Source organism: Nycticebus coucang, chromosome 11 (genome assembly GCF_027406575.1).
Source record: "Nycticebus coucang isolate mNycCou1 chromosome 11, mNycCou1.pri, whole genome shotgun sequence".
Classification (NCBI taxonomy): Eukaryota; Metazoa; Chordata; class Mammalia; order Primates; family Lorisidae; genus Nycticebus; species Nycticebus coucang.
This window is the reverse complement of record NC_069790.1, coordinates 77615563-77642127: the sequence shown is the minus strand read 5'-3', so window position 1 is coordinate 77642127 and position 26565 is coordinate 77615563. Positions and strand designations below refer to the sequence as shown.

Genomic DNA, 26565 nt, shown 5'->3' with positions numbered 1-26565 from the left:
AACTGTAGACCTTGTATAGATTAAGTAGCTTGGTTTACAGAGTAGGGACCTAAAAGTATATTAATATATCATTGAAAGATAATGTATAAAGAAACACAAATCTATACATGCATATATGTCAAAATATTAACACTTATTGCTAGGTTCTATTATCTTCTGAATATTATGCAATGATTACTTTCTATGCAAAGGAAAAAAATACATCCATTTCAAATGACAGAATGCACACACAGGCAAACACTCTTAAGCTGGAAGCATCCCTTTTGGCCCCTGGTATTCACAGAATAAACAAAAAAGTCCAAAGTGCCTCACTTAGAATTAGGGTAGCCATATAATTTATCATCTAAACCAGGACACTTTTGAGTCTGAAAGGGGAATTCTAGTAATAATTTTCGTGGAACAATCAGCATAATCCAGAACTCCCTTGGCAAACTCAGCTGTCTGGTCAGCCTACTTAGAATGAAGGTTTTGCTCTGAAATAAGCCAATACTGGAGTGTCGGAGGGTAAACCACAAATGTAGAGACTACTTTTTTTTTGCAGTTTTTTTTGGCCGGGGCTGGGTTTGAACCTGCCACCTCCGGCATATGGGGCCGATGCCCTACTCCTTTGAGCCACAGGTGCCACCCTAGAGACTACCTTTAAATCAGTACACTAAATCAGTACAATCAGTTTCCAAATATGTCAACCAAACAGTTAAAGAATCTTGAAAAGTTCATCTTTTTCACCTAATTAGCTCATTTGGATCAACAGAGCCCTAATTATAGAGATTTGTTCTTGATAAAAAGTATTTCTCAAAGAAATATACCACTTGACTAAGAACACACTAAATTATTAGCTATGTTATCTCACAGTATAGATTTTAATCTTGGAAACATTGTGCAACTCTTTTAAATTCTTCTTGATTCCAAACTTCTGAGTTACTTGATTTCCACTAAGGCTTTGTATCAGGGAACTATTATCTGCGACCTGAGGCTCTTAATTAAGAGGGCCACTGTACCCATCCTCAGGACTGGGTCACTCTGCCCACTAGTTATTTATATCCGCCCTCCCTTTTACTTTGTGGCTCAAGTTTCTCCTCTCTTCCAAGCCCTTGCTGCCCACCACAGCAACCTGTCCTGCTCAGCCTCCTGTGACATTATTAGGCACACATCGGATCAGCACCTTTGCACAGGCTATCCTGCTGCCTAATTACTGACTGCACATACAGCTCCCTGAAACTAAACTGCAGGCCCCTCATGAGAGGCACTGGGCACACGGCCAGCAAAGGTAAGTCTGTCAACCTCTCTTATTCTGATTATAAAATAGAGGTTGTGATTCTTTTATGTACTCCACCTCCAACTCAAATTGGGGTAGTTAGTAGGCATTATAAAAGACAATGTTTGAATTAGCCAAATTCCCTAAATGCCAGGGTACTTGTATAAGTGGAGAAACTAAAGCCTTCTCCACTGAAACCTGTGGGGAGGTTCTTCCCCTCTGAACACACCATGAAATGATTAACACACTGAAGACTCAGAACAAAGTTAGAACAGAACAATTGTATTGGGAGAGTAGGTACCAAGGATGAACGCTGGACAGGCTGTGTTAACACTTACAATAATGTCAGTCCCACCCTACAGTATTTTACTTGTGATTCTCCCTGTAAAGGGCCAATGTGGAGTTCATCATTGATCAGTTTTCCCAAATTTGCCCCAGTCCTCCCAGGAGTTCAGTGCCGGTCATGACTTGGCACTGATCACAATCTAGGCAGTGCCCGTTGCTAAAGCAACTACGGGTTAATCTGTAACTGAAACAACACTCTGTGTATCTCCTTGATGCCAGATTACTAAATTGATATATGTGTCCATGACTCTTTCTCCAAACCAAACTTAGGATGATTTAAGCCCCCACTGAAGTGTGAACAACCCAAATGAGAACCAAGGCCATTTTATTTACTCCATGACCCAAGGCACTGTATTTCTCATATGCAAGACACATCTCAAATGCATTACTTGTAACCTGCGTCACTCTACAACACTAACATCTAATCACACATGTCAACAAGAGAGGGTAACTCCTATTTAGGCAAAAAAGTAAAACTTCCAGGTGAACCGGTAACTAATACAAAGAGTCATCGATAATAATGTTCCTTCTGCTAGTCCACCGAGCACCTCAGTGAGCATTAGGAAAAAGTACTTTCTCTTCAAAAAACTTTACTGCCATAGAAAATAGTTTTATATTCCTCATTTTGTTACAATAGGCCACTTTATGGCCATCTGTCAGAAAAATTATCATAATAAACATATTATGTCTGTGATTTGAAGGTCATGCCTTGGAAGTGCAATTGTGCAGTGCGCAACTTATGCACCAGTGCCGGCCAGGTGTTTGGTCACTGGGATATAAGAAACCAGTGAGAGGGAGCCACGCTTTATTGCACCTTCCCTCTGACCATTAATTTCAGCATCTATAAATTGAGAATAATTAAGAGCTATCTAGCATAGGTGTCTTAGTACTAGTCAGCCTTCTCAAGGAAGTAGGAAAACAACAGTCTGTAAATGATTCATACAATAAGACAGACAAGACTACGTTACTTGATTATCACATAATTATATCCGTAAGACAGAGCGCTCACATTCTCGTTCATTCTACAAATACCACTCATCCAATAACACAGTTTGGGTCTTCACCTCTTGAAAGTGGAAAGACCTTGGGACTTTTTGGCAGTGATGATGGATCTCACAGCCCTCACCACGCTCTCTTGCTAGATTTCTAGGTGAGCAAGGAAGCCCACAGTGGCAAAGTAGTTGCTGACGGTTAGGCATTCATTATCTGGAAATGCAAAAGAAAACCTATAATTAACTGGACTTGGGGTTTCTCAATCCCATCACCATTATTTTAAACTAAATAAATCTTTGCTCTTTACTGGGTGGGGGATTTCCTGTGCTTCTCACTGTAGGAAATTTACCAGTGTCCCTGGCTTCTACCCTTCTTCACTCTAAATGTCAGTAGTACCCTCACCCTCCAGGAATGACAACCAAAAATACCTCTAAACATTGCCAGGTGTCCTCTTGGACTAGGGGCTAGCAAAATTGCCTATAGCTGAGAAACACCAGCTTACATGGTTATTTAAATTTATGGCCTTAGCATCATTCTTGGGAAGTAGCAAGCTGGCCACCAACCAAAGGACACTTGGACTTTAAGTTCTACTGTGATTGTTTTGTGACTTTAAAGGTTCTAGGCTTTTATTTCCTACCATGTATTTATAAATAAAGCCTGAACTCTGGCCTCTCCTTTCCAGGATTTCCTCTTTTGGAGGGTAGCAGGGCTGGGGTGGGGACAGGGAGTGCCAGAGGCTGACCTGAGGCACCACAGCCCAGGCAGCCCCCTCTGCTCACTTCTTGGTATCTGGTCACCTCCAGGGGCCCCAGCACTGACATTTACTCTTGAATAACAATGCTGTTACCACACAGGACTATCATGAAGAAAAAAAAACTGGATACTTTCAATCTTCCTGTTGAGATTCCCATGGACGTATAAACCTATACTTTAATTTTCCACAGCAGTTATTCAAGGCCAGGTCAATTAATAAAAACTTGGGTGAAGCAAAAGAAACGACAACACAGAAAACCTTGTCACAGGGTACTGGGTTTAAAAAATTTCAGAGCTACTTCTAGGTTGTCCCAGCGGGCTCCCTACTAGACGCTGCCTGGCCCAGCTCCCAGCCCACAAGGTCCCCACCTGTCTCTTGCCCACCATCTGAGACGACCTTCACCCTTTCCTCTCTGGAAGCCCAGGGACCCAGCCCGTCTTAGGCCTGCTCTCTCCCACTCTCCTGGTCTGTCCTTCCCAGGGCTCTATTTTCTTCCTTCTGGGATGACCAACAGACGGGAGTGTCCACATCACTGAAGAAAATTCCCAACTACCACCCAAAAGGGTTGGTCTTCTTAGCTACTTTGAAGACAATACCTCTCAATAATTCATATCCCCAAGTAAGAGATTATTTGGTGTGGAAAATCACCTTAGGGGAAGCTTTGCCAACATCCAAGCATGAAGTGAGGTTAAGTTTCCAATATTCTTCTTCACATGGCCCAGTCTCCGTTATGAGATGTCCCATGGCAAATGTTGAACAACGTCACATGTAACACATTTCTGAGGAATAAAAAATACTTATTTAGAGCTAGAATTCACTAAATCTAATAGAAAAGAAAAAATGTTAAAACCACAACACGTATTATAAAAGAGTAATTAATTGGTACAAAAAAAAAAAACAAGTCCAAATAATGGAACAGAAAAGAGAGCTCAAAAATAGACCCACTGGGAAGTGAGTGTATGATATATCGCTATAGAAAGTTAAAACTATTCGGGCGGTGCCTGTGGCTCAAAGGGTAGGGCGCCAGCCCCATATGCCGGAGGTTGCAGGTTCAAACCCAGCCCTGGCCAAAAAAAAAAAAAAAAAAAAGAAAGTTAAAACTATTCAACATTAAGGGTCTGGGGATAATTGGTAATTGTTTGAGTAAAGATCAAAAATTAATTTTCTTTTTTACTTCACATCATTAACCAAAAGATTCCAAGATCTAAATGTAAGAACAAAAACTTATAAAGCATACAGAGAAAATACAAGAAAACACTGAATCACCTTGGGGAACAGGTCTTTTTAGGCGAGACATAAAAAACAAAAAGCCTGGAGGAAAATTCTGAAACATCAACTACATCTAAATAGAAAAAAATGTGTGTGGAAAAGGTGCCACAAACGAGGATAAAAGAAGAAAAGCAACATGCTGGAAAATTACATTATTTTCAAACAGACAAAAGATCAAACTTAGAATGTATAGAGAATTCGTATACATCAATAACGCATCATTAAAAGATATTAATGGCAATGTTTGGAGTATAAACACAGTGAACATAAGAAAAAATGCTCAAGAATACTCGAGAAATGAGAGAAATACAAATAAGATATTTTTACTCATAATATTGGCAAAAATTAAAAGGTTTGAAAATGTTAAGCATTAATTAGTGAATGAGGAAATGGAGGCACATTTCTATATTGCTAGTACAGGTAGAAATTAGTTAGCTACTGCAGAAGATAATCTGGCAAGACTATTAAAATTAAAAACGTACATACCCAGCAATTCTACCTCTGGGTAGTAATACTCTCCATCTGCCCAGAGAGTGTGTGCATGTGTATATATATGTGTGTGGGGGTGTGTGTGTGTATTTTTGTTCTATCTATCTATCTATCAATCAATCAATCATGTTCACAGTCCATTAATAAGGTAATAGATAGACTCTGGAACATTTTATAGAATACCAAGTAGCAGTCAAAAAGAATGAAGTATTTCCATATATAATGACATGTAACAGAGTATGCATAAAGAGAAAGTTATAGAAAAAAATCCACAAAATGGTGTTATTCACATTAAAAGGAAAAAATAAGGGGAAAAAAAGCCACACAGCAATATCATCTACACTTGTAACAACAGATGTATACATGGGTAAATGTATAGAAAATGGTATGAAAAAAATGCCTTCCAACCTGAGGGTAGGGAAGTGACTACTTTGAAGGAGACTTGCAAAGGGAATTTCTCCCTCAAGTCTATTTTACTGTCTTATAGATCTTTTCTTTTCTTTTTTTTAAATTTTGAGACAGAGTCTCACTTTGGACCTTTGGTAGAGTTCCATGGCGTCACAGCTCACAGCAACCTCAAACTCCTGGGCTTAAGCGATTCTTCTGCCTCAGCCTCCCAAGTAGCTGGGACTACAGGTGCCCACCACAACGCCCAGCTATTTTTTTTTTTTTTTTTTGTAGAGACAGAGTCTCACTGTACCGCCCTCGGGTAGAGTGCCATGGTGTCACACGGCTCACAGCAACCTCTAACTCTTGGGCTTACGCGATTCTCTTGCCTCAGCCTCCCGAGCAGCTGGGACTACAGGCGCCTGCCACAACGCCCGGCTATTTTTTTGTTGCAGTTTGGCTGGGGCTGGGTTTGAACCCGCCACCCTTGGCATATGGGGCCGGCGCCCTACTCACTGAGCCACAGGTGCCTCCCATGCCCAGCTATTTTTTGTTGCAGTTGTCATTGTTGTTTAGCTGGTCCAGGCTGGGTTTGAACCCACCAGCCTCAGTGCATGTGGCTGGCACCGTAACCACTGTGCAACGGGTGCCAAGCCTATCTTACAGATATTATACATGATTTTAAAAATTCAACATCACTTCTTTTACAGAAAATAAAATAAAATTTTCCAAGAAAAAAATGAATTTGCAGAAATTCCATTCTGCTTAGTTTTAAAATAGTTATTTACATCATCATGGAAAGTCAGCTTTGTCTGCAACAAAGCTAGATTTGGCAATTCCTCTAACAAAATGGTCTTTTAGGCTCTTTCCAAACAAAAGGGTATCTACCCTACTGTGATATACAATATGCTTTTTGGGCAAAAGTTTCAGATAGAAGTCTCCTCCCAATTTGACACAGGGGAGCAGCTCCATGCAAAAGAGAAACACTTTCATTTCCTTCCAAGCAGAAGGACGGTTGTCAGAAGCAACCATCTAAGCCACTCCTAGCATCACAGTGTCAGCCTGTCTCTAACTGGCAGCTGCTGTCTAAACGATGTTAAAGTCATAATCATAGCGAACATTTAACAATTGCCCACTGTGTTGGCCTACTGAGCCAACTTCTGTGCTCAGTACCCAGAATCTCACTTAATCCTTGTAACAATCCCAAGGGCCTAGTACCCATCTAAGAGATGATGAAAGTGAGGTTCAGATGGATTAAGGAGGGTTCTCAAGCAAATGGCTGAAGGGCAATTCTAATTCACACCTGCTGATGTCAAGGCTGTACTCTGGCCTCCACTGACCATATTAAATGATGGGTGGGCTTTGCTCAAATTAATATGTGTATATAATGTTCTATTTATTTATATTTAGGTTAAGGGCCAAAAGGGATTTCTACAACAATGCTAAAGAGAAGCTATTATCTTTCCTCTCTAAGCTTTGAGAAATGGCGGTGGTTAGAAATTGGGCTGTACCTGCCACATTCTGGGAAACAGAAGTCTTCCCAACCAAAGCACTGGAGTGGTTAAAGGGAGCCCAGAGTGACCAAAGTCAGAGATGAAGTCAGGAGTTTTAAAACAGCTTTACCTTGAGATAACACATTCATACGTCAGATTTTCTGCCTCAGCCAGAACACAAATTTCATGTTTTTGTAGTTATATTTATTAATAGAGTCCATATCCAGACCTGGCACATGGCTAGGGCTCTGTATGGAAACCAAATGAAGAAAAGCCTGGAATTTCTATTTTCTTCCCTACTCCTTTTGCTACTGGGGGTCTTTTATCCCAGTCCTGTTTTTGATTCAGCAGCGTGTGACACACAGGAAAGAGGCAGGCAAAGTTGTCTAACAAAGCAAAGTAGATGGCACACCTGCCCTCCAGATGCCGGAGAGCTTTTATAAAAGGTAACGACGTATGTAACACATTTCCCCCCAAATTACAATTCTGAGAGAGAGTAGGTTAGGGATATAAATTTAGAGAGAAGAGTGGCAGATGGGATAGATGGATTCAATTAAAGCAAAGAACATTAAACAATTCTGGGGATGCCTCATTTTAATGGAACATGTCATTTCCTCCTTGCTGCCTCCAGGTAACTCTCAACAGTCTATCTAGGTAGGAAGTAGGGTGCTCACACAGTGCCTCCACCCCAGCAGGAGTTTAATATCCTCAAACGAGAGAGCTAATATTCCCTCTTCTCTTCTTTTCAATAACGTGGTGAAACAGCACATGAATCAGGCTGAATGAGTGCAGGATATATATTAGATGCACATTTCTACAGAACCAGGTGTTATTCAAATTAAATAGGTATTTTCCACTGTCATCTCTGTAGAAGAGATTTTTTTATTTAGTCTGTGAAAGTCTCCTTTTTAATTAAAGCAACCACCCTGTCATTTTTCCAAGAAGGATAATAAAACAATAAAAATATTTATACCCATTTTATCTTCCTAAACATTAATCATGAGGGAAAGAGGGTTTCATGCCTTTGCCAGATAAGTTTTATCACCTAGACACTGTACTAACATGCTTTAAATTACTGTCTTACAGGTCACTTTATTTTTATTAAAAATGCATGAGATTCTTGTTGCCTCTAACACGTTAGGAAGGTTCTCAACCTTCCTAATGCTGCGACCCTTTAATATAGTTCCTCATGTTGTGGTGACCCCCATCCATAAAAATATTTTCATTGCTACTTCATAACTGTAATTTTGCTACTGTTAGGAATAGTAATGTAAATACCTGATATACAGGATGTATTTAGGTGACCCCTATGAAAGGGTCGTTTGACCCCCAAAGGGGTCGCAACCCATAGGTTGAGAACCGCTGCTCTAACAGTATCTATAATTATTTACCACTAAAGGGACTCCAAATCTGTAATGAACTTCCCATATATAGTTGATGTATGAGTAAAGATATACATATAACTCATATGCATCCTGTAGACCTGAACACCACTTCCAAATGGCCTCAATTTCCATCCAAAGGCAACGTATAAGTCCAGCAGTTTAATGAACAACGATTTCTTTATTCTCCGGCTCCCATTTATGTAATTTAACTGACAACTATCTTATCCAACAAAATCATAAGTGGGTTAGTTTCACAAAATTGGTGTTCTTATCTCTACAGTCAGTGAAGAAACTGCCAAAGCTCAGAATAGAAGAAAATCTGAGTTGCACTCCAGTTAACTACAACGACATATACAGAGTGCGCCAAAATAACGTATACACGTTTTAAGAAAGAAAAGAAAATATTAAAATTGTAATACTCAATACATACCAATAACAAAAGATGAACACAAGCCACATTTGACTTCTGCAATTACAAGAGTGCTCAAAGTGCTTACCATCAGAGTCCAGACACTTCTAATTATGGCGAACTACTGCTTGAGCAACAGCGACCCAAGTGTCTGCTCGTATCCTGTGCATGCTGTGTCAATGTCTTCCCCAAGTACAAGTACGCCCGCATAGTCAGTTTTCTCCAGTATGCCACATCCTTTAAGGTCCCCCGTAGGTAGAAGTCAAGGGCTAAATCAGGAGAATGTGGAGGAAACTCAACCACACCTCTTCCCTTGTACACATCACACACTGCACCATGTGTCTCACACTTATCATGAATGCATACAATTGTTAGGCATGTTGGGGGTTCTGTTGCGCACTTATGCCTCCATTGTTGTTGTGTTTCCACTACATCTTCAGATTTCAAATACTACTTCGGAACGGTCTTGTGCTCCGGGAACAACTGTGCCTCCACCATTTTCTGTGACTGTCCTGCCTGTTACATGGTGACACAGGCATTCATGTGATTAATGCCATCTTTTGAGTGAACATCATACTACACATTGCTGTTAATCCAAAGCTACACTTTTCAATTCAACTTCGAAAAGTAACACATGGATACATCTCTTTAAAATGTGTATTTTTTTGCACCCCTGCCCAGTATATATTCTATTATCAATTAAGCAAGGCATGTATACAAAGTCTTCTTTTGTAGAAGCACTAAATCACTTCTAGATTCCAGCCCATGCTTTATTAACACTGTCCCAACTAGAAGGAATTAAATATTAGGCTATCGTACCATCTCCAGGGTCCTGTGTAATAACCTCCACCTGAGAGACTCAGCTGGGGATATAAAATATGGAACCACTAACTTGTTTCTCTGTAAGTGAGGTACCCTGACTTCCATTCTTCTGATGTTTTTTTTTTAAAGGGATGAGGTTGCTCAGGTTGGCCTTGAATTCCTAGCTTAAGAGAGATCCTCCTACCTTTGCCTTCCTAGTAGTTAGGACTACAGGCTGCACCATACCCAGCTCTTTGATTTTTTTTTTTTTTTTCTTTTTGGAGTGGTTTATAGTGGCTCCCAGAAGAAGGGCAGCATTCTGGAAGCTCAAGTCACTGACTTCCAGTAAGTGGGTTCATTTACATATCCATGGCAGTATCCAGCCCCCTCCCTTCCACTGTTGCCCTGAAGACCTCAGTTGCTCACCAGCTATTGGCCAGAGGCTTCCCTCAGTTCCTTGCCAACTGGGCATTTTCATAGGGTAGCTCACATGGCAAGGGCTTCCCTTAGAGCAAGTCAGGGAGAGCCAGAGAGCGCCAGAAGGATGTCACGGTCTTTTTGTAAGCTAACCTTAGAAATGACATCCACTGCTTTTGCTATATTCTATTTGACAGAAACAAGTAACTAGGTCTAGCCCACATTAAAAGGGAGGGGATCACACAAGGGCATCAATACCAGGAGGCAGGGATCACTGCAGGCCATGCAGGAACTGCCTATACCTTCCTAGTATGTATAACAATAAAGGAATAAACACCAAAACAGATTAGAAATAGAGAAAAAACAGAAGAGAAGGGAAAAGGAAAATGTTCAGCACCTAATTACTTATGCCTCAGGGCACTTTCCTCCTACCCACCCTCCCCAAATCTTGCCAAACAGCACACCCTCTGGTGAGATGCTTTCTTCCTAGAGGCTCCTCTTCTCCACCAGCACGGATGGCACCAGCTCAAGCTCTCATCTCATCACACCCGGGATACTGCAGCACTACTTCTAAACCAGTCCCACCTTTGAACTTATCTCTATGATGCAGAACATCCTTCAGTGGCTCCCCATTGTTAAACAAAATCCAGCCAGAGTACTTAGGCTGCCATTCAGTGCTATTGACAGTTTGACTCAAGCAAGGCTATCTGAACTCATCACCCCAACAACTCAGCATCCCAGGTAAACTGTGCTCAACTCCAAGCCTCTGCTAGCATCATCACTCCCCTCCATCACCCACCAAAGACCAGTCTTCACCTGACCACTGTAAATCCTTGCCAATTTCCCACCTTCTCAGTCACCTTGTCTGTGTGTCAGACCTTCTCTGTCACACATTTTCTGACTCAGCTCCATCTCTGAACAAGTACACCACTCACTGTACAGGCCAGTTCCTGTGTATGTCTGTTTTCCCAAGGACACAACTTACTTCTTCCAGACACCACCACACTGCATCTGAGGGCCAGGATGGGTCTCCTCTCCTGAGGGCAGCTGCTCCATGACAGGCTGAGATGGCTGACTTAAGATGGATGGATATGTCCAGCACAGGTGCTAGCAGATCATAAAAAATAAAATATCTGTTAACACTATCAATCCTTAAAATGGGAATTCTCCACCCAGCGGCAACTTAGCTATGTGGGAACCCTTCCAAATAGAGCAAAGGCAAATGAGATTTATCTGAGTCTGACATAAACAAGCCCATTCACACAACCATCACAACTCAAGACAAATCTGTAGCTCCTCCTTCATCGCCCACTCCAACCCTGGTAGAGGATGCCAAGTTCAGGGGCATTCGTTGGCACTGCCAGGACGGAACTCATTGGGTAGGTTCAGATCAGTGCACTGCAACGAAGGAGCAAATCAACACCTGGGGAAAAGTCGTGGTGGGAACCAGAGGGGTGCTGGGGAAATCGGAAAACATAACGAGTGCGTGTGTGTTTGTTCATATTTTAGGTTATTAGGTAATTCTATCAAACAAAATAATTTTTACAGAAATATTAGAAGACCTTTTAAGGCCGTTGTTGCCTACCCCTGGGAGCAATCTCAACTAAAGTAATGAACATCCAAAATCCAGAGGAAATCCAGCACAATCTAGCACTCCCTTTCTAGCCGGTTGGAGCTGTTACTCCTGAATCGAATCCTCCCAGAATCAGGTTCCCGGCGCTAGTCCGGGCTACCCTCGCCTCTCGGTAGGGAGCGCTGGAAACTGCTGGGGGGGTAGGTCCGCAAGCACTACCTTCCCAGAGCCGAGAACTTGCTCTCCACTCGCGTGACCTTGCAGCAGGGTCCACGGAGTGGTTCTCCGACAGCCGGAGAAATTCATCGCGCAGGGAGTCCGGGGGCTCTGCAGCGCTGAGTTCTGAGTTGCGCAAGGCCCGCAGCCTGAAACGGGAAGGTGGCTCCTCTCGCCCCAAACTCACCTGCTTCTCACAACCACATATACCCAACCGGTGCCAGCTTCCAGCGGCGTCCGCACAATCTCCACGGTCCAGGGTCCACCAAGAAAAAGGGGTGCAGCGGAACAGGGCTGGAGGAGAAGTCACCTGGATCTCTCCTTCCCGGCTTGGGGTAGGGAGCAGGGGGCGCAAACCTGTCCGGCTCTCCGCAGGGGCGCTTCGCGGTAGTAGACTGGGACCCGGCGAGGGGGGGGGACACGCCGGAAGGGCAGCATGCAAAAACTTTCGGTCCTCCGGCGGCAACTCTAGGGGAAAGCCCGCCCTTCCTTCGGCCGGGGGTCGTGCGTCCGCCCGCATCCCACGCCGCGCACCGCCGGCCGCTCCGCTGGTGAGGCGCCGCAGCATCTCGGCGCCCGGCGCGCGGCGGCCTGGGCTCTCCCGGCTCTCGGCGCTCTCCGGCACGCGGCGCCGTCCGGCCCCTCCTCGGCGGGCGGGCGCGCGGCGAGCTGCGGGCGCCTCTCTGCTGCCCCCGGCGGCCGCCCGCGCCGCCAGCCGCGCGAAGCCGCGCCGGCCCCTCCTCCCCGCGCCGCCTCCTCGCGGCCCTCCTCCTCCACCGCCCTCCTCCCATCCCGCCTCCCGCCCTCCCCCTTTCAGAACACTCAATGTCGGAACGTTCCGAAGATGACGTCGGAGCGTTCTCGAATCCCGTGTCTCTCGGCTGCTGCTGCCGAAGGAACAGGGAAAAAGCAACAAGAAGGAAGAGCAATGGCGACACTGGATCGCAAAGTGCCCAGTCCGGAGGCGTTTCTGGGCAAACCCTGGTCCTCCTGGATCGACGCCGCCAAATTACACTGCTCCGACAGTAAGAACCCCACCGCCTCCTCCTCCTTTTATTATCCTGTAACCTTTCCATTCACCTAGAGCCACTGGGAAAAAGTGTGTGTGTGAGAGAGAGAGTGGCCCCCGGTGTCCTCCATGCTTCTCCCTCTCTCTCTAAATAAATACACACAGAGACAGATCCTCAATGCACAGAGAGAGGCCCGGCTGCCAGGGCTGTCTGTCTGTCTGTGCCCGGCTCCCCTTGGCAGCCCGCGGGGTGGGCTTTCGCAGCCCCACGGTGTTATCTGTTTAAAAGGCTACTCTGTTGCTGCTTGCATAGTTTTTTTGGTACCTATCTGGGCCAGGTAGATGGAAACCCGGACTTGGGAGAAAATGTTGCATTGTCAATTTTTGAAAGATTTTCATATACAGTATTTATACCGATCTGTTTGCAAATAAACACTCTCCCTCCCCCCTTGACTTTGGCTTTTTCCCCCCTTTTTTCCTTATTTTCTTTTTTCCTTTTCTTTTTCATCTGCAGATGTAGATTTAGAAGAGGCTGGAAAAGAGGGTGGAAAAAGCAGGGAGGTTATGAGGCTTAATAAAGAAGGTAAGTGGAGCTACTGGCATTTTAGTGTTAGCATGTGTGGCAGAATCTTCACAGGATTTCGAATATAATGTGAATTGTTCTGCTGGGTACAGAGTGACTAAGGCTTGTCAAAAATTGAGCACGCCCAGGTGACTACTGCTTCATGTTAACTTCTTTCAAAGTATAAATACAACTGGGGGGTGTGTGTGAGGGGGGAGACTGTGGAAAGCAGAAGTTTACTGCACTTAGTTGGAGTCCACATTTGAACCTTCTGATGCTTATCTACCATTCTCCTTTGGAATACCATTGCCAAATGGTGGGGGGTTGAAATCTCTGAAATGAGGAATGGGGCTCCCTTCACAAGCATCCTAGTCTCCTTGTGGGTAAATGCACAACAGTTTAATGAACCCCACATGGTCAGTCATTCCAGCAGCTACTTTTCCACTCCCCACTGAAATCATTGTACATGGCAAACCTTGGCAGCAAGTTACATGTGGCCCACTTTGCATTTAGTCACAGATTGTTATGTGGTGAGCAGGGTTAGGGGTGCCCATATGTGCAGTCCCCACCCCCAGCCAGTCACCCATCTCTGTTTTCCTAGCTTGGAAATACGGTTCATGAAATAGGACACAGTGAGTACATAGGTCATCCCAGACCAAGACATGCAAGTGAAGCCATGGTCTGCTGGAAGTGTGCATCAAACACACATGGTCATCATAAATAAATCATATCCTGTTCATGTTTGCAAGCCTGCCATATGTAACACTGGCCTATGCGCTTCAAATGGAGCAGCTACAGAGGCCCCTTCTGAACAAATGGATGGGTTCATTGGATTGTGATTCACTAACTGATGTCTTATAAATGTAACTGGCTGAAGTTGGAAATGAGAGTAAGGCACAGAGGAGAAGAAGAGGTTGGTGCAAAGTGTTGAAAGAGTTCAGACATCAGTAGGCCACAGGAGCATTCACCCAGAATGAATGGGGAAAAGGCCAGTAGACTCCAAAGAACAGTTCCCCTCATAAAAGGGGATGTCACCCTGCAAAGCAATGAAACCTGCCTGGAAAGATGGAACTGATTTTGTGGGTCAGCACTTAAGACAGGCAGTTGTCTGTGCCCAATTATTTCCTGACCATCTAGTGAGGGGAAAATTTGTGCTTCAGAAGAAATAACATGGAGGTTAAAATGCATGCATATTCAAGGACAGTTCTCCAGCATAGTGTTTCTGCTAATTAAGCACTTTGGGAACAAAATGTTATTCTAAAGATGTTTGCCTCTAAATATCTTCGTGTAATCTTGACATGTGTCTTCAGGATGCACCAGGGAATGAAGTCAAGTGGACGTCTTACGAATGGCAGCTTATTTGTGCCTCATGTCCATGTGTGTTGGCAATGAGAAGAATCCCTAGAGATTATTTTTCTTCACAAACTCTGGAGATCTTTCAATGCTTTTTCTAGGACTCAGTTATCAGGCTACTTGGCAACATTTTCGCAAAAGATGGTGAAGTTGTGAAAATCTTTAAAGTTAAGTAAAGGTCATAGGACGGCACAGGATGGGCACCTGTCAGGTCTGGGTGGTGGATTATGACTATAACACACAAAGCTCATGTCCTTCCCTCCCTCTTCTATTTCAAAAGACTCTTGTTCTCAGATTCTCTTTGCCTCATGAGAAATGGATTCTTTTAAGGAAAAATGAAATGCTCTCCTTTCCTTGGAAGTCACAAGTGGTACATCCTGCTTATTATGTCCTTTGTCCTGTAAAGGTACAAAGATTTAGCTCCTAATTATATGCATTTGCATTAAGGACACCCACTGTTTAGTGTAACTTGCAATTGCTGACTTCACCAAATTAGCCATGTATGGGCTAAAATCTCTTTGTTCATAGGTCTAGTAGAACAGACTTGGGGGAGCAGTTCCTGATAATTTTTCTGGAATATGCATACTGTTTTCTTTATAGATAAGATATACATATACTAAATACATACTTCCCTGTGGTGAGGAATTTAAGGGTTGAGCTGAGACAGGATGTTTGGTTGCTTGGATCTCCAGTAATGCTGGTTGCTTAAGTTTTGCCCAGGGCCTTCTTGTTGGAGTTATTAATAAGGTCTTGGGGTAGATACGGGTTTGTGGATGGATCACTGCAGGAGACAAAGTGGCCTGTCTGTGACTGTGTGTATCTATATGTATGAACATACATACTTTGGCCATGACATTGTTGACAGTAGGCAGGTCTTGAGAAGAAATCTGGGCTTTAATGGCCATGAATGAACAAAATAAAGTTTAGAAATTTCAGTTGAGAAATAAAGGGATCTGATTCTGATTTCGATATGATAATTTTGTGTGGTAAAATATACATAGCTTTAAATTTACCATTTAAATCACTTTGAGTGTGCAATTAAGTAGCAGTAAGTACATTTACAGTGTTGTAAGTAAGGGCAAGCATCCCACAACCCATTTCCCAAGTTTTCCAACATCCCAACCACAAGCTCTGTACAACTCTCATACAGTGACTCCCTGTTACCCACTCCTCTACTTCATATCACTGGGATTATACAGTATGTGTCTTTCTGTGTCTGGCTTCTTTGACTTAGCATAATGCTTTCATAATTTGTTTATGTTGTTGCATATATCAGTACTTCATTCCTTTTTAAGGCTGAATAATATTCCAGTGTGTGTATATGTGTATGACATTATATATATGTGTGTGTCATTTTGTTTATCCATCCACTCCTCTGTTGATGGACATTTAGGTTGTTTCCTTCTCTTAGTTATTGCAAATAATGCTGCTGTGAACATTGGTGTGACATGACTTTTTTATAAACTAAGCTCAGGAAGGGAAGGTGGGATGGAAATGTGAAATTACAATCATTTTGCTGTCTACCTTTATCTGGCCACAGCTTTGGAAGATTCAGCAAAGAATTGATGACTTTTTGAAATAACCTGGTTATTAGCCGGGTGCAGTGGCTCATGCCTGTAATCTTAGCCCTCTCGGAGGCCAAGGCAGGTAGATTGCTTGAGCTTGGGAGTTTGAGACCAGCCTGAGCAAGAGCGAGACCCCATCTCTACTAAAAATAGAAAAACTCTCCAGGTGTAGTGGCGCACACCTGTAGTCCCAGCTACTTGGGAGGCTGAGGTAAGAGGCTTTTTTTTTAAGCCCAAGAATTTAAGGTTGCTGTGAGCTATGATGATGCCATGGCACTCTACCCAGGGGCGACAGAGTGAGATTCTGTCTCAAGAAAAAGAAAAAGAAAGAAAGAACCTGGTTATTGTAATATAGTTCCTTCCCCATTCCTCATCCCTTTAATCTTTCTCTGCTTCAATTCTCTACCTATATTAGGTATGAAATATTAACTGAATGCTTTGAAATCTGCATAATGAAGTCTTCACATCATTTTTTTTTTTTTTTTTTTTAGAGACAGAGTCTCACTCCGTTGCCCTCGGTAGAGTGCTGTGGCATCACAGCTCACAGCAACCTCTAGCTCTTGGGCTTAGGCAGTTCTCTTGCCTCAGCCTCCCGAGTAGCTGGGACTGTAGGTGCCCGCCACAACACCCGGCTATTTTTTTGTTGCAGTTTGGCTGGGGCTGGGTTCAAACCTGCCACCCTCTGTATATGGGGCTGGCGCCCTACTCACTGAGCCACATCATTGTTTTTATTTCATCTAAAAGTAGCTAAAATTACAGACAAGAGGAATTTGGCAAATACTTTTGAACCTTACCAGATCATCACCTGGATTCATAGAGAGTTGCTAATTCCATGCTTGGATACGTGAACATGGGGTTATACCCAGGGTATCCTGGCCAGTGAAATGAGCAGGACTGACTTCCTAACTTCTAATGTGTGCCCTTGGGAATGTTATTTCCCTTCTCTGGGTCTATTATCTCATTTCTAAAATAAGGGGGTGGGACCAAATGTCCTCTAAGGTCCCTTCAAGACCTTTGAACCCGAGCTTCTGTTTTGAACGTACCTGCCATTGAGATGTGGTTATACTAGGCAAGCTGTTTCTAAAAATCTTAAAAATCAAGCCTTTACATTTAAAATATCTTAAACTATTTCAAAAATATTGAAAATAGCTGGGTTTATGGTCTCAATTTTTTTGGTGCTAAAAATCACTGCGTCTCATGACAAGCATATTTTGCCGCAAATAGTTTGGGAATGACTTGGGGCCATCAGTGCTCTGGGAAGGTGAGGGTCTGAGTCCAAAGTCCAGGGGAGTGTGTTCCCCATAGAGGGGAGTGATTTGACCTCAGCTTGGATAAATCAAGCATTCAGATTTCCTAAGAGGAGGGGTTTCAGAAACCTTGTTCGGCTAATCTAAGGTGGGAAATGTGTTCATGATAAAAAATTCTAAGGATGGCCATCTTTCTCTGCTAATTTTTAAAAATAATTTTTCCTCTTCAACTTGGTAGATTTATCTGAAGAATTTTTTCAAGCTAATTGGGGAAAACTCTCAGTGATTTAGAAAGATGGTCCCCTTTTCTAATTGCCTCACCTGAACTTTTTTTAAGAATGCAAGTTCCCAGATAAAGAGCAGGGTTTATATGACTCATAGGTGTCCTTACTATGTAAAACAGATAAGAACAGGGTTGGTGTGAGGATTAAGTGAGATAATATGAAGGGACTTAGCACAAGGTACTTAATGAATGTTGGCTTTTATTCTTTTTTTATTGTTATTACAAAGCTTGTTCAAGAAATCTTTATTCTTATTCTAAAGAACTAGGATGTTTAATCTGTAATTCAGGGAGATGATACATTGTAGTGGAAACTTTATTTTTAGAGTAAACCATTGTATCATAATTTGAATGACTTTAAATGATTTTTAAACAAAAACGATTTTTATGGATATCAATGTTTTTACTGGACTGCATTTAACAAGTGGTCAAGTTTTATCAAGAGCTAGAAAAAAACACCTGGGCAATTTGTGACCTATGGCTAAGAAGAATGATTGATAAGATGTTTTATCACTGAGGAAAAAAATGTCCTCAGTAGACCCTTGTTTGGGTCTTTTGGAAGCCTGCACTTGTCACTTTGAGCACTAGTCTATGTTTTAATGTTCCCATATGTTTTGATTTATTGAAGGTAAATTTGTGGAATGTTTCCAATTTGCAAATCGTGCTAGGGCCAGTGAGATCTCACCATGACTGTAAGAGTTTGCTGTTCTGAGATGCTGGTAGAATTGGGCTGGACCCCAGTAGGCAGACACAAGGAACGTGGGAACGTGTATAGCTGAGGTTTTGGAGGCTCAGTTATGGCTGGAGGGGAGCATATGAGAGGAAAGAATAGCAACTGACTTGGTAAGAACGAAGTATTCTTTAGACTCCAAGCCAGGGAAGCCAGAGACAGGCTGTGGAGATTTATGGGAAACCGCGAACGGCTTCCCTTTATCATTATACAGACAACTCTGTTATCTATGTTAATAGGAGATGGGAAGACACTAAGTCCACAGATTACACAGATAAACCTCATTTTCGCCATTAATTTCAATTTCGCTCCCGATTAAGCCTACCTTCCTCCCCTTTTGCTAACACGCAGCAACATTTGTTCGCTTTGGCATTTCATTATCATCTCTCCTCTCTTGCCCGGCATTTGGGATGGAAGGACAAGAGAGATGGAGCGGCTGAAAGCTGGGGGAAGGATGGACAGGGGAGAAGTGAGGGCTTGGGCAATTAGTAAACTCCGTAGGTACCTCCAGCTGACGGAGCTGGGGTGTACCATGACCAAGGCAGCAAAGCTGGGAAAGGGCATCACAGTCATCTAGTTTGGAAAATATCGAGCTTCAAAAATGAGTATCTCTTTATGTATACAATTAGTTCCATGTGCCTGGGTTCCCATGTGGAGAAAATGTGGCTCCGGCTCCTTCCAAAACAGGAAGTTAGGCTGGGCATCCTCTGAAATACTGTGTATGATCCTATGGTCTATGCCCGTTACACTGTGCCCGGGTCTCATCATATATCATTCTAGGGGAATAATTTTTTTTCCTGCTAGAAGATATAGACTGTTACGTATACACACATTTATTTAAAAGTGACTTAACTTTTTTAAATTAATGTTCATATGTTACAGAATTCAAAAGGATATACAAGTGGAAAGTGAGTCTCCCTCCCACCCCATCCTCAGTTGCTTATGTGTATGTATCCTGCCAAAGACATTCTGTGTGCATTCAAATAGGTACATACATAATTTTGTCTTCTGTTCTCACACAAACGGTAGAAAGCTCAGAGTACTGTCTAGTCTGTTGCCATTTCCGTTTACCTCCGAGAGCTGTCCGCATCAGTTCAGAAGGAGTTGCCACTTTCTCTTTTTGGTGCCTCTGTAGTAAGATGACAGTTTAAGCCTCTGGCTTGCTTAGTTTTTAATACCTGCTACTGCTTTCTCAGCCCCCTTCACGTATTTGATGAGAAGGGCTGGACACTGGGGACATAGCAGTGAAAAAGCATGGCCTCTGCCCTCAGGAGGCTTCCAGCTGGCCGGTCACGCAGAGGGTGATGAGTGCTCTGGTGTGGTACTGCTGGAGGGCATGGCAGGAGACCTGATTCAGACTAGGGGCTCAGTGAAGACCTCCTTGTGGAAGTTTTACGTAAGCTAAAACCTGGAGGATACAAGGATGTTATCCAGGTATGGGGGTGGACAGGCTGGGGTTAGAGCAAAGACCCAAAGTGCCGGAAAATGTAGACTGTCCTAGACAGTAGGGAGTCTTGTTGCCACAGCGAAGATAGCAACGCAGAGAGTAGCGTAAGATTTCTCACCAGTGGCGTTACTGACGTTTTAGTCGGGTACTTCACGATGGGGGCTGTCCTGTGTCTGGCAGGATGCTGCGCTGCATCCTTGGCCCCTACCCACAAGGAGCTGGTGGTGCCCCCTTTCCTCCTCCAAACTTGTGCAAGTGAAACATCTATAGACATTGCCAAATGTTCCTGGTGGAGACAAAATCACCCTGATAAAGAATCACCCTAGAGGAGAATTACTGGCATTAGGTGAGTCTAAGTGGTTAGAACACAGGAAAAATAGACTGAGATGCTCACAGAAATATTCTGCTAATATCTGTCCATGTCTAAGGCCTATGGCCCGTACAAGTCAGCCTTATGGAATACTCAGCAGACCCGTATGTACTGTGACTGTCCCCTAGCATTGTGCTACATTTGGGAGGATCTAAAGAGAGACCAGACTTGCTGCCTCAGGGAACTTTCCTCCAAAGGGTTCCAAGGTGACTTCTCCAAACTTTTGATTCCATTCTGTTGATTGTGGTGACAGCAGTGAGATGTAGATTCTAATTCTGGGTGCCCAGCCCTTCCTCACTTAGCCCCAGCTAAGACCCCAAAGCATCAATTCTGATAATGATAGGATTTATTTTGTGGTGGCCCCTGGTGTCAGAAGCACCACGGTGGAGCATTAAGCATTTCAGTTTATATTTAAAGTCAGGCTGGAAATACAACTGATGTTCTCTGCAGTTTGATTACCCGTGGGACATGTCTGAAATGGGGATGCAGACAATGGCAGCAAAGTGGCTGCTTTTAAGATTTCTGTGTGAAGGACTAGAAAATGCAAAGGGGGTGGGTGGAGCCCTGATTCCTGACTGACCTGTGTGCCAAGTGGGCTGTGGCGTCATTTAGGGCTGTGGGGCTGTTGACTCTTTCAGCCAGCGTTTCCCAGGGGCCTGCTGTCTCTGCTGCAGGACTGATTTTAAAAGTTAGGCAGGTTTGGTTCTGCATGATTTGTGTGTGTTATGTTCAATAGGTTGTCTATTTTTTTTTTTTTTTTTTCAGACAGGGTCTCACTCTGTGCCCTGGGTAGAGTGCCGTGGTGTCAGAGCTCACAGCCATCTCAAACTCCTGGTTTCAAGTAATCCCCTTCAGTATCTTGAGTAGCTGGGACTACAAGCACCCGCCACAACGCTGGGCTGGTTTTTTTATTTTTGTAGTAGAAATGGGGGTCTCACTTTCGCTCAGGTTGGGCTCAAACTCTTGAGCTCAGGTGATCACTCGCCTTGGCCTCCCAGAGCACTAGGATTATAGGTGTGAGCCACTGCATGTGGCCTAGTAGGCTGTCTTTATATCCTTTGAGCTAACCTTTCATTTATGACATTTTGTTTCACTCATGACATCTCTCAGAAGTAAATGGAAAACGGCAGTACCTCGCATAGAGAGACCCTGTCCTAGTCCCCTTTACGTAAGCAACCCACTCTGAGGTGGCCCCGTGTTCACATCTGGAAGCAGTGATCTCTGAGTGACTACAGTAATTCAGTATAGACCTGATGGAGAGGGAGAGGGTCAGCCAATGGGCTTGACTTTTTCAAAACATTGTGGAACTGAGTAGTAAAGACGGACGTCTCTGTGCCTGTCTCCTAAAATTCTTGGTATAGTGTTGTGCTGGTGATGGGCTCCCCGCTACTGCTGTTTGGCTGGCTTTCTCTTACTCTTTTTACAATTTTTTAATTGATTTTAATTTCTTTTCTCTTACTCTTGTAGTAGGGCCCAAACAGCCAAATAGACTGGATTCAGACCATGAAGCATGTGGACTAATGATGAGAGCTCAGGAAATTCTTTCTTGAAAGGGGGCTGAGGCTGAGGGATAGGAGCCTTAATATTCAGGGGCTAGACCTGGTTCCCTCACTTCTCTATAGGGAAAGCTGGAATTCTGCTGTGGGAAAGCATTTGTTTTTATGGAGATGCTTTATCCTCGTACCTGTGGTTTCATAACACAATTCTGCTTGCCAGTTTTAAGGGCTCAGATGCTTAAAGAAGAAAAGGGAAGCAAATAAATACTCTCTAGCACAGGACAAAGTGGCACTGGGTCACCATAGTGGAGAAGATAAAAGTGAGTCAGTGAAGAGCTCTTTGAAGATAGAAACAGTTATCTGTGTACCTGCTTCTGTGAAGCTTAATGTGAATCTGTGAACATTAACAGTGCAAGGGCACCCTTAGCTGGGGAGAGGGGACAGGGGCGGTGGGCAGTGAGAACTATGTGACCCTGCTCCAGTACGCCAGTAGAGTCCTAGGCTGAGGTTGGGCAGTCACGATACCCAATCTGGTGACACTACCCACGGGTGAGTCCATCACTCCAGGGGTGTAGAAGATGGTTGAGACATGGTCATTTCAGACCAAGGCAGTATCTAGCTCTTCCCAAAAGTATATTGGCCACAAAAGGACAAATACTGTACGATTCCATTTATATGAGGTTCTTAGAGTAGTCAAATCATAGAGAATGGTGGATTCCAGGGGCTGGGGGAGAAGGAAATAGTGTTCAAGGGGTCAGAGTTTCTGTTAGAAAAGTTCTAGAGGTGGATGGTGGTGATAGGTGCACAACATTGTGAGTAAACTTAATGCTGCAGATGTGTATACTTAAAAATAGTTAAAATGGTAAAGTTGATGTTATATGTACCACTCACATTAGAAAAGTTCATTGGTCTTGCAGACTTAGGAGTTGCATGGAGTGTTATGTAGATCTTAACTCGACCACCTACTGACTGTGTAGTAAATTAAGCCTCAGTTTCCCCTTTTGAAGAATAGAAATAATGCATGTCTCAGAGTAGTTGTGAAAATAAATGATCCTATCAGGCATACAGTAAGTACTCAGTGCCGTGAGCACCTGTTGCGATGCTTGTTATTTTCACCAGGCACTGAGGTCCTCCTCTTCTTGGCTGGAGGGCCTCCCTTCACATTGCATCCTTACTGCCCTAGGAGTATATGCGGGGCTCACTAGGCATCTATTGTCAACTTTTCTGCCCTGGTTCTTTAAGGATGCCAGGACTGAAACAAAAGAGGTTGGAATGGTGTCCCTAACCTGTTAGTTTTCAAGGGTGAATCTGTTTCAGTGTTTAACAAAGTGTGGTTATTCTAGGGACTCTATGACTTCTCCTGTGCCCAGGCCCAGGCCGCAGCCATGCTGAAACAGGAGGTGAAGCACAGGAATCAGGTTCCTCCGGGGGCTCTGCTGTTCACTGAATTTTGAGAACTGCTGTTCATTGGTTGAGAGAAGAGGCTCTCAACCCTCTCAACTCTGCTCACCTTGGGATGCTTTTAAAAAGCAAAGACACCAGGCCCATCCCCAAAGATTCTGATTCGATTGGTTCGGGTTAAGGGGTCTAGGGAGCTGTTTCTACGCTTTTTAAAATAACAATCCTAGCTCCCACTTACTGAACATTGACTAGGTGCCAGGCACAGGGCTAAATATGCATTTTCTCATTTAATCCTTACAACCGCCCTGTGAGGCATATCCTTTTATGAAGCCATTTTAGAGATTGGGAAGCTGAGGCTCAGAGAAATTCAATGATTAACCCAATGTGATACAGCTGGGTAGTAGTACAGCTGAGATTTAAACCCAGAGGTAGGTTGATACCAGAGACTGTACTAAAGCATTGTGTCCTAATGTCTGTCCCTAAGAGGAGGGTTAGGACTAAGGTGGCAAGCAGACCCCCAGTACATACGTTTACAGGGGCACTCAGAGGGGCTCCGGCAGGTGCAGAGTGACCATCTCCATAAATGTTGCCTCTACGTACCTTGCTGCACACCTTAGGCTCCGTCCTACCTAAGAGAGCACCATCTGTAAGCAAAACAGCTAGGAAGGACTAGTTTTCCTCCCACCCAAAGTGGGTACACCCATGGCCTGCTGATGGGGCCCTGGGTCTCTGTATCAGTGAAACGCTTTCTCATCCCAAGGCTCCAGCTTTGGGGCCTCTGTGGTCAAAGTCCTGGCCTCAGGGAATCACAAGAACTGATGCAAACTGTTCCTTTTTGTGAGAAGGTGTTAGCAAGGATGGTTGCCAAGCAACTCCAGGGGCATCTATCTACAGGGATGATTTCTGTCTTTTCTTCCCCCCTTTGAACATCTTCTAGGCCGCTTTTCAGTTTCCCTCTTGGCATTGGGATTGTTAGTATTTTCATGAAGGGCATGCTAGAGTGAGATAGTTTTTCAGTACCCTCGTAGTTTTTCAATAGGCCACGTTCTGGGTGTCCTTTTGAGGGCAAGATGCCTGCTAAGTGGGTGTGAAAGTCCCTTGCCTTCTTCAGCCACGGAGATGTCCTAGTCGTTACTGGTTCTGAGGGGCTAGTGACAAAGAGGATTGTTTGAAGTGGTGCAGCTGAGAAAGGTGCAACACACATCTCCCACATGAGGACGCGCAACGTGGCCATGCACAGTGGCCAACACTCTGGATGTCACCTGCTCTTCATTAACCAGGGCATGTAAGCATTGCATACGTGGTGGGCTTGCTGGTCCCAGGGGAGCTGGTGTCCTCTCCCTCCTCCTTTCTCTCTCTCAGGGGCTTGGGAGACCAGGGGACCTTGCTGTTTGTTTCTCCCTCAGTACCATTCCCTCTCCTTCCCAGCCACCTCCTCTGTGTGGGGATTCACGTGACCTTTGATGGGCTCCAAACCCATCGGACTGCCGGCTGGTGATTTGGCTCTTCAGATAAGGGCTGAGAGCTTGTGGACTTAAGCACCTTTTATACCTGACAGGACAGAATCTTGCCCTAGACTGACAAGAAGAGAATGAAACTTCAAGAAAGAGGCTCGGTGCCTGTAGCTCAAATGGCTAAGGCGCCAGACACAAACACCAGAGCTGGTGTGTTCGAATCCACCAAACAACAATGACAACTATAACCAAAAAATAGCTGGGCATTGTGGCGGGTACCTATAGTCCCAGCTACTTGGAAGGCGGAAGCAAGAAGATCGCTGAAGCCCAAGAGTTTGAGGTTGCTGTGAGCAGTGATGCCACGGCACTCTACCCAGGGTGACAGCTTGAGACTTTGTCTCAAAAAAAGAAAAGAAACTTCAAGAAAGAGGAACTAGTCAATTTGGGTAAGGTTGACTCCATTTGCCTGCCCATGAAGAACAGCTGATAGCCCCAGGCCCCAGGCTTTGTCCTTCCAGTGCTACGCTGACCATTGTGTCCCTTCCTCATCATCTTTTACAAAAGCAAGGTGAGATCCAAAGAGAACTTGGAACCCAAATGAGTCCCGTCACCTTCAGTGGCTGAGATGAAAGTCTTAATGGCAGGGTACATACAATCCCAGTATACAATACTCTGGGTTTAAACAGTTCAGGGGGCTGTAGCTTTCCAGTGAGACTTATTGGGGATTTCTTTAACTAGTGGACTGCCCTAGAGCTTCTGAAAACTATATTTGCTGTATAAACGTTTTTGTACCACCCATTTTTCTGCTAGCTCCTCCCTCTGGAGCTTGGGCTGTACCTTTTGGGTTTGACCCTGGCTCCCTGTGCACACCTCGGGGTCCTCCCCATGTGGTGTTTCTGACACGCCTGCCGGCTGGCCTGATTTCCTCCTCTGCAGAGTGCTCATCTCTCCCCCATGTGCACCTGCCAACCCCTCATGGATGTCCTTATGCTCCCCCAGACTCTCCCCCAGGCCAAGTGTAAGCATGAGCCTCCTGTTTTCCCTTACCCACTATCTTTATAAAGTCCTCCCTCTCCCTCTCCCTGATTCCCTGCCTCCTCCCTCCCTCTCAAGAGCAAATCCCTGTACCTCTCCCCTACCCCCACGCCAGGCTAGTCTGCTTCTTAGCCTACCTAGATTTTTATAATAGCTATTTAATTGGTCTCCCTGTCTCTATCTTCCCTGCACACCAATTCAAAATTAATCTCCCGAAAATTCACGTTTTTCAGGTTGTCCCTCAAATAGAAATCTCTTGGTACTTTCCCATCAACCATAGTTAATGCAGCATTCCAGGTCCCTTTGAATTCCAACAGGTGGCCTGCCCTTTATAGCACTCTGGACAAGCCATACTCCTTCCTGTCCCGGTCTCTGCCCTCTGCTCCTGGTACCTCCTCCTTCCTCTCACCCCACACTGCTCCGTCCTCAGTCCAGCACATATTGTCAGAAGAAGCCTTCCCTGTCACTCAGGTCATGCGGCTAGGACCTCCTCTGGACCCTGGTGGCTGTGCCCACTGTGCACTCTGCCCTAACTCTCACACCTCCTCACTGCTGCGGACTGTTCCCATGGTCTACCTGTGTCTTGTCTTCACAATCAATTAGAATCTTCTGGAAGGGGTGATGAGGAAGAGCAACCAACCATATGGTCCCCTTTTCTTTCTTAAGTTATCTTTCAACCAGCAGAGTGTTACAGTTCAGCTAAGCATCTTATTTGTTTTGCAGGTTGTCAAGACACCTTTATTTTCCTTTTATTCTCCACTTTAAAAAAAAATTGTGATAGAATACAAATAACATAAAATTTACCATCTCAACCGTTTTTAAGTGTACGC

At 44.2% G+C, this 26565-nt stretch overlaps 2 protein-coding genes across 12 annotated transcripts in view; one reads left to right on the top strand and one right to left on the bottom strand.

The window, feature by feature from the left end:
* LOC128560170 (uncharacterized) overlaps positions 1-12374 on the bottom strand; it is an 86143-nt gene extending 73769 nt beyond the window's left edge. For 3 of the 4 annotated variants that reach the window (XM_053553726.1, XM_053553725.1, XM_053553727.1), the window contains exons 1-4: positions 11790-12374; positions 10983-11104; positions 3996-4126; positions 2665-2806 (exon numbers count right to left, since the gene is read on the bottom strand). In XM_053553726.1, coding sequence (XP_053409701.1) covers positions 4076-4126; positions 10983-11104; positions 11790-12354 — 738 coding nt within the window. In that variant the 5' untranslated portion in view covers positions 12355-12374 and the 3' untranslated portion in view covers positions 2665-2806; positions 3996-4075. Of the gene's footprint in view, positions 1-658; positions 2807-3995; positions 4127-10982; positions 11105-11789 lie in introns of those variants that run through there. The other variant, XM_053553723.1, reaches the window with a different exon arrangement.
* Positions 12375-12589: 215 nt separating this feature from the next.
* The window catches only part of ATXN7L1 (ataxin 7 like 1), a 248010-nt gene continuing 234034 nt past the window's right edge, over positions 12590-26565 (top strand). For 5 of the 8 annotated variants that reach the window (XM_053608606.1, XM_053608605.1, XM_053608607.1 and 2 more), the window contains exons 1-2: positions 12605-12811; positions 13310-13378. In XM_053608606.1, coding sequence (XP_053464581.1) covers positions 12631-12811; positions 13310-13378 — 250 coding nt within the window. In that variant the 5' untranslated portion in view covers positions 12605-12630. Of the gene's footprint in view, positions 12812-13309; positions 13379-26565 lie in introns of all 8 variants that reach the window. The other 3 variants (XM_053608612.1, XM_053608611.1, XM_053608604.1) reach the window with 2 other exon arrangements.